The sequence below is a fragment of the Nematolebias whitei genome, chromosome 16 (genome assembly GCF_014905685.2).
Source record: "Nematolebias whitei isolate Nwh7 chromosome 16, NemWhi1, whole genome shotgun sequence".
NCBI classification, from domain to species: Eukaryota; Metazoa; Chordata; class Actinopteri; order Cyprinodontiformes; family Rivulidae; genus Nematolebias; species Nematolebias whitei.
Genome location: NC_056513.1, coordinates 15,065,524 through 15,072,666, shown reverse-complemented (window position 1 = coordinate 15,072,666; position 7,143 = coordinate 15,065,524). Strand labels below are relative to the sequence as shown.

Sequence of the window (7,143 nt, the reverse complement as noted above, 5' to 3'; positions counted from 1 at the left end):
TGTTGCTGCTGCTCTGTTTCATGTTGCTGCTGCTCTGTTTCATGTTGTTGCTGCTCTGTTTCATGTTGCTGCTGCTCTGTTTCATGTTGCTGCCGATCTGTTTCATGTTGCTGTGTTCATCCATACTCATCTGTTCACACAGACTCATGTTGGTGCTGCTCTTCTGAGTATTTTTTTATACAACTAGTGCTTAGTTAACTTTTTTCTTAGTTCATACCTTAGATCTTATAACTGTTTATCTTTTACATTTTATACTTTTATTGGATGTAACTGGGACCCTGTGTACACAATTTCGTTCCACCACATGTATCACATGTACAAATAAAGAACCTTGAATCCTAAAGAGCTGCAGGTCACACTTTAGACCAGCGGATCCCAAATTTCAGCCTCTAAACCGCATAAAAAATATTGGAAACTCATTGAAATTCACTAAAAAGTCTCAATAATCGGGACTATAGTTTTCATACAAATGTTTTATTATTATCTATTATTGTTGATGTTCTTGTAGTTTCTTGCACCGATATATATATATAGATATGTGTGTTTTTCCCCTAAAAGATCATGTAAATCCCCCACACTTAATATTTTATGACCCACAGTGGGGTCTTATTTTTTACTTTAAGAACCACTTGTAAATGAATGTCCCTTGTTTCTAAAGACAGATAAGTTGGTAGAAAAAAACAAATATAGAAATAAGGCGAATAATATGACAAGTTTTTGTATAAATAATTTTAAACCAAATGTAGTTAACTGATGCCCTCTGACAAAAAATAAAGAAGGAAACTCTTCAGTCTGAAGATCATCTGCTTCTGTCAAACTGGTGACCTGACACATTTACATTGTTCTCATGATAAACCACTTGCAGACTCATATCTACATCAAAGAGCACTGTAACAACTTTAATTTATTCAAATAAAGTCACAAATTTTCTGACTCAAGTGGATTATTTTCATCATTAAAGCTGAGATGTGAATTTTTGTGTCATTCATTCAGGAGTTGGTGGTAAAAGACAAAACAACGCAGTTGCATATTAGATAATAATTTTTAAACATGTATAAAATATATTACTTGTTAAAACCCCACAAAGTAATTTAATCTAATTGTCTTTTTACTGACATGTTTTTTTTTTCCAAATGATGCTCCATGTTTTACTTTTTGTTTCACAGATTTTATTTCTACACAGCCTCAAACATCTGCAGATAATGAATGAGAACCACAGCATGACGTGCTCATTGTTGCTGGTGACTCACAGCTGCTCCGCATCACAAAGGAAACAAAGAGCTTTGATTCTGGTTGGAGGCTTTAAAGCGCTGCATTAGCTCAATTTAAACTCAAAAAGGGGCTAAAATGGGTTCTGTCTGTTCCAGATGAGTAAGATTTGAGTGAAAATGAGAAAATTAGCCTAAAAAATGTGATTGGGAGAAAGAAGAGCTGCAGTCCAAGGCCCGTCCTCTCGTGGAGACTAACACATTGCAGAGGAAGATGATGAGGAGGAGGAGGCGGCTTACCCATGACAGCAGCCGGAGGATGGTGCGGGGATGCGTGAAGAAGGCGACCGGATCGAAGCGGACGCTGCCCGCCTTCCTGGCGCCGTACGGGCCGGCTGCCTCCATCCCTCCGGGGGTTGTGCTGCCTGAGCGGCCGCTGAGAGATCGAGACAGGGCGGTGTGAGAGCAGCGCGGAGCGGCGGGGTCCTCCTCCAGCTTCCGTCACACAGAGCGTCATAGAGAGATCATCACTGAGAAATCATCTCTCAGAGATCATCATTGAGATCATCACTGAGAAATCATCCTTCAGAGATCCTCACTGAGAGCTGAGGGAACGCCACAGGCTGCAGCAGCAAACATCACCCTCTGTCAGTTTAAATTCAGTGTTGAGTCTGACCCACAGCATCCTGTTTGCACTCTTTCTTCGTTGGACTTTTTATTTTAAAGAAAAAGATAAAGAGCTAACTCAGTTTTCTGTTGGAGGTGAAACAATATCACATATAAGCAAAACATGTCTTGGTTTATCAATGTACCTGCACCAGTTTATCAACCCTAGAACTAGAGTTTACCATATAGAGAGAATTAAGCTGAGGTGTTTTGGTTATTTTAAAGTATTTAAAAACAGTGTGTTGAAAAATTTTTAATCTCATTTGGTAACCTTTCTGTTTTGTTGACTTACAATCTGGAATTTAAATTGATTTTTAATTGCAGGTAATCGTTCTTCAAAAGTACTGTAGCAATACACAGCTCAGTATTTAGTGTACTTGCGGATACTGATGCTTAAAGTGCATGCACCTGGTAGGGTACATATTGTAGATTTCATGTTTTGGCTGAAATTTCAATAAACTAGCATCAAACTGAGAACCAAGAGACTTAGACGTTTGGTATAAAAGGTAAGTGATTTTATTTACACAAGTGACGGTCAAGAAGCACAAGGGAGAGCTGCAGGAATATGGTGAGTATTGGTTCTTAGAGCTTTCTTCTTGTAAGGAACAATTTGAGAGGGTTGGTGTGTTTCTTTCTTTTGCAGGTGTGAAGAGTAGGCCGAGGGATTCCAGCATGGTGAAGTCAATGGTGGAGTACAGGTAAGTGGTAGGTTGAGGCTGAGTGGCAGATGTTGATTTGTAGTTTGTTGCACGGTTCGGTGGTGGATGGTTGGAGACACTGGGAGGTTCAGGGAGATGAATGACTTAGAGGGGAAATCAAAGGTCCAAGAAACTGGAGCTGTGAAGAGCACATGTTGCACAAAGATTAAATTCATTTTAGCAAAGATAACACAGGGGACTGGACTAAGTGACTGTGGGGTCTTGTTGATCCAAACAGCCTTAATTAGCAGCTCTCATGAGCTGAATGGAAACAGCTGTGGATGATTGGCTCTGCCCTGCCTCTCAGGAAGCTGTAAGAAAACAGTTAGACAGTGGAAAACTCCAGATTCCCCACAATAGGGAGATTACAATGTCAACTACAGGAACCAGTCTGTAATATGAAGTGTTTTGTTACCTTGTACTTACCAGTACTTGTACAATCAGATCAGTATCCAGTAAGTACATATCCTCTTTCTCCTGATGACACTGGACAGACTGACGCACGTCTTATTGGGCATTAAATTCTGGATGCTAATAAACTTTCCACAGCTTCACCAGTACAAAACACAGGTGTTCATCCTCACTTCAAAGGCTCAGTGAGAGAGTCCGGCCCCAACATTGAATCGCTGTGAATTAAAGACATCACACTCTCCTTGGTCTTCCAAAGAGTACAACAAATCAGCTCCAGCTGATTATGAATTCAGCAGCGAGACTGCTGACAAAGACCAGAGGGAGAGCTCACATTATGCCTGTTCTAAAGACCTCACACTGGCTGCTGATTAATTTTAGAACTGATTTTTAAATTATTTTATTGGTTTTAAAAGCCTTTCGATGTTGAGCACCAGACGAAGTCATGGCTCATCTGATTTTAGCTGTTCCACAGAGCAGAACAAGAACTTTTGGAGATTTTGCTTTTAGTAACTCCGTTCGAGAATGTGTAATGGTCTGCAAGAGGATCTGAGAGAATCCATAATTGGTCAAGTTTTTAATTATGATTTTATTGTTGTTGTTATAAAGCACTTTGAATTGCATTTGACTTTTATGGAAAGTGATATAGAAATCAAGCTTGATTGATTGACTGATGAAGTCACTTCATAACACAGCCGGACCACCTGTATCAGTTAAAGGTACTCATTGCAAAGTATAAAATCAAACATAAAAAATGTTTTATTGAATTATATCAAATGGAGCAAGTTAATGTTTATTGCAGCAATTTTTCAGATATACTGACATGTAGTTCTGAAATATGGGACGACAATCCATGAAAATTCGAACGTTTCAGTGTTTTGTGGAATAGTGTAACAATCCAAACATTTAGAACTTGAATCATATTCATTGTCTCTATTGCGTAACGTCTATTTCAGCTTAGATTGTTAGAGAAATCCATCTGAAGACTTTGCTCAACAAATATGAAAATAAATACAGTCACATTAACATTGTCAGGCTTCTACTTCCCATGTGGCTCTTCTGCTGTTGCCACTTTTGACCTGTTCTGTCACTGATTATTTCCGTAGTTAAACAAACGCACGTGGTAGTAGACATCTGGCCAAAATTTTGCTGAAAATTTTTAATTTAAGGACATGGAGATAGGAGAAAAATACTGCACAGATTTTGTTTTTAACTTTGTGGATTATTTTGGGCCAGTCTTCTGGAATGAGTTCTTTAAAGTACCAGGTACTACAGTAGGTACTTAGGCTGTATTATGTGTCACTGCTCGAAATACTTCAGAATATTTAAGTCTAATGGGACAATTTAGCTCTAAATAATTCTAACAAATATAAAACTCAAAGTTAGTGTGTGCATTTGTGTTGACCCCCTTTGTTAAGCACCAACCATTACGTTCAGAAACAATATAGTTACTGGTAGTTTAAAAAAGCCCCACCTGTGAGCAATCTACCATATTTTGTGGACTATAAGGCGCATTTAAAACCTTTAATTTTCTCAAAAATCGACAGTGAGCCTTATATCAAGTGCATCTTATGTATTAATTCTGGTTGTGCTTACTGACCTTGAACCGATTTTATGTGGTTATTGTGAAGGAGTTGAACAAAGTTTGACTTATGACTGTTTTGTTTCTCTTAATGCGCCTTATAATCTGGTGCACCTTATGTATGAAAACAGACCTGTTCACTGATATTGCACCTTATAGTCCGAAAAATACGGTATATGTGAAATGATTTATATTTGTTGTAACAGCCCATAGAACAACCGAGTAAGAGACAGCAGACGAACAAGGAACTCTCCGCAAATGTCAGAGAAACAGTTGTAAATAAGTACAGATCCCAGTTGGAGTATTAAAAAAATACAAACACTAAACATTCTATGAAGTAGTAATAAAGCCATCATTAGAAAATAGAACGATAGGGCACCACAGCAAACAGGCCAAAAGCCAGTCATTCACTGGAACACATGGACAAAGAGGTCATTAAACATCCTGGAGGTCAAAGAATCCTCTGATGGAGCTGCAGCTCTTGTAGAGATAGGACCATCCATTCTTAGGACCATTATAAGTTGCAAAACGTTATGCTTCATGGAAGAGAAGCCAGGAAAAGCACCTTTTTCACCATCAAGGACAACAACATGCCTGCTGCAAACCTACCGTAACATGCTGATAATACCACCCCCAACAGTGAAACACAGTGGTGGCAGCATCATGCTGTGGGTCTGGGAAATTGGACGTGATTATTTTTAAACCTTAGTGTACCTTTTTAGTCCTTTTCTTGGCAACTAAAACTAAAATGATGTACAGACAATAACAAAGACACGTGTTAAGCGGATACAAGGATTGTAGCAGTTGGAGTTTAAAAACTTTTATTTTATCGTATCGTGAAATATTAACGACAGCTTAGCTGAGTAGATAAAACCCGATCCATCGTTATAAATTAAAGACTAAAAGGTAAGAAACACAGACACACTCTGTACTCTTGGTTCTATCAAAGCTCATCTTTTTTTTCGTTGTGTTGTTTTGCTTCTTCGGCTTTTAGGGCTTCAATGTATTTCATTCTGTGTTCATCCTCCTGGAAACACAAAAATATGCAAGTCTATTTTTAATCAAAGAAATAAAGGACAACTCTCACAGTCATATATTATTAAAAATCCTCAGTGGCAGCTGATGGAAAAAGGTGTTTTACCTGAACTCTGTCTTTTTTAGCTTTTTCCATTTCTTTATCTACAAACTTAACTAAATCATTTAGTCTCCTTTTCCCTGTGTAAATCACCATCTAAGAGACACACAGAAGTCATGATTAACTTTATAAATCAAACCAATTCATGCAAGGCTGATGAAATATTCACATTACAAACATTACCCTCTCAGAGTACAGAGCAGGAAACAGACAGAGTGATGGGTAGGGCCCCTGCACCGACACGCTGATGTCGTTAGCTGAAGCGTCTATTCGAGCGACAACTACTTCCTGTCGATATTTGAAGGCCTCAGCCAGTTCCTCCCACAGAGGAAACAAATCACGAGACTTTTGACTGTAGGGAAGATCTAAGATACAAAATACACAACAATAAGCTACGAGTTGCAGCAAAGAGATAAACATCACAAATTATCTGCATGGTGTGTGTGGACTCCACAGTGTCCCGTTTTTTGTATATAAAATATAAAATTAAAACCATAACTATTAAAGACTAATAGGATTTTTTTAAAGACTTTTTTTAATACATTGTTCTTTAAATATACTTTAAAACTTTTTGAACAGGTTTATTGAACTCTTCATTCAAGTCAATTTGTATTTTTTCCCTGTAGTGACATTGTTAATCGCATTTGATCTTATCATAGTTCATCTTTGGAAGATAAGTGGTTGTGTGATGTTCAGCTGCTATAAAAATGTTCTGCAGAAGGTGATCTAAATCAAAAATCAATAAATATTTTGGCAGATAATACACTTTGGAAACTGAAATCTAACACGATTATGCTGTTCGTGTGTGAACTCATGTGCAGGCTGATGACAGGAGACTCCAAGGTAAAAGGAAGTAAATTAAATGTATTTAACAAACAAAAACAGAGTTGACAGTGCAGCCAAAAACTGACTTTAAGGAGAAGACAGGGGAGCAGAAACACATAGCCGTAGGAGGACAATGCCCGGACAAAGGAGGAGTGAAAAGACAGATTATGTACAGGACATCGATGAGACAGAATGAGAAACACCTGTAGTGACAACAATTAGACACAGGTGAGACAGGAGCTGAAAAAAAGAGGAAAATCACAGGAGAGTGCAGGAGAACTAACAAGACAGAAACCCCACAAAATCTGCTGGCTTAGATTGTTCAGATGTTTTGATGGGGGGCGGGTGCAGGATCTGTAGAAGTACAGGTATATATCATATTATGTATATATCCAGAGAGATTCAGAAAGATTTATTTGTCATACACAACACACTTGGTACATGAGGTGGGACAAAACTATATACGCAGGGTCCCAGTTACATGCAACAAAAATACAAATTGTTAAAAAAAAAAAAAAACATTAGTAAGATCCAAGTCATGAATGTGGGGGAGCCGTACCCTTAAGCCCCACGATGTGAAAAACTGCAAAGTAGGAATAGAAGTACAAGCAGTAAGTTGTA

The 7,143-nt window shown here is 38.2% G+C and overlaps 2 protein-coding genes across 2 annotated transcripts in view; both read right to left on the bottom strand.

The window, feature by feature from the left end:
* The window catches only part of LOC119422889 (synaptogyrin-3), a 6,926-nt gene extending 5,262 nt beyond the window's left edge, over positions 1-1,664 (bottom strand). The window contains exon 1 of the mRNA XM_037690298.1: positions 1,509-1,664. Coding sequence (XP_037546226.1) covers positions 1,509-1,613 — 105 coding nt within the window. The 5' untranslated portion in view covers positions 1,614-1,664. The remainder of the gene's footprint in view (positions 1-1,508) is intronic.
* A 3,782-nt stretch (positions 1,665-5,446) lies between these two features.
* The window catches only part of zgc:136472 (uncharacterized protein LOC678514 homolog), an 11,271-nt gene continuing 9,574 nt past the window's right edge, over positions 5,447-7,143 (bottom strand). The window contains exons 9-11 of the mRNA XM_037690297.1: positions 5,881-6,062; positions 5,704-5,793; positions 5,447-5,589 (exon numbers count right to left, since the gene is read on the bottom strand). Of these exons, the coding sequence (XP_037546225.1) occupies positions 5,506-5,589; positions 5,704-5,793; positions 5,881-6,062 (356 nt within the window). The 3' untranslated portion in view covers positions 5,447-5,505. The remainder of the gene's footprint in view (positions 5,590-5,703; positions 5,794-5,880; positions 6,063-7,143) is intronic.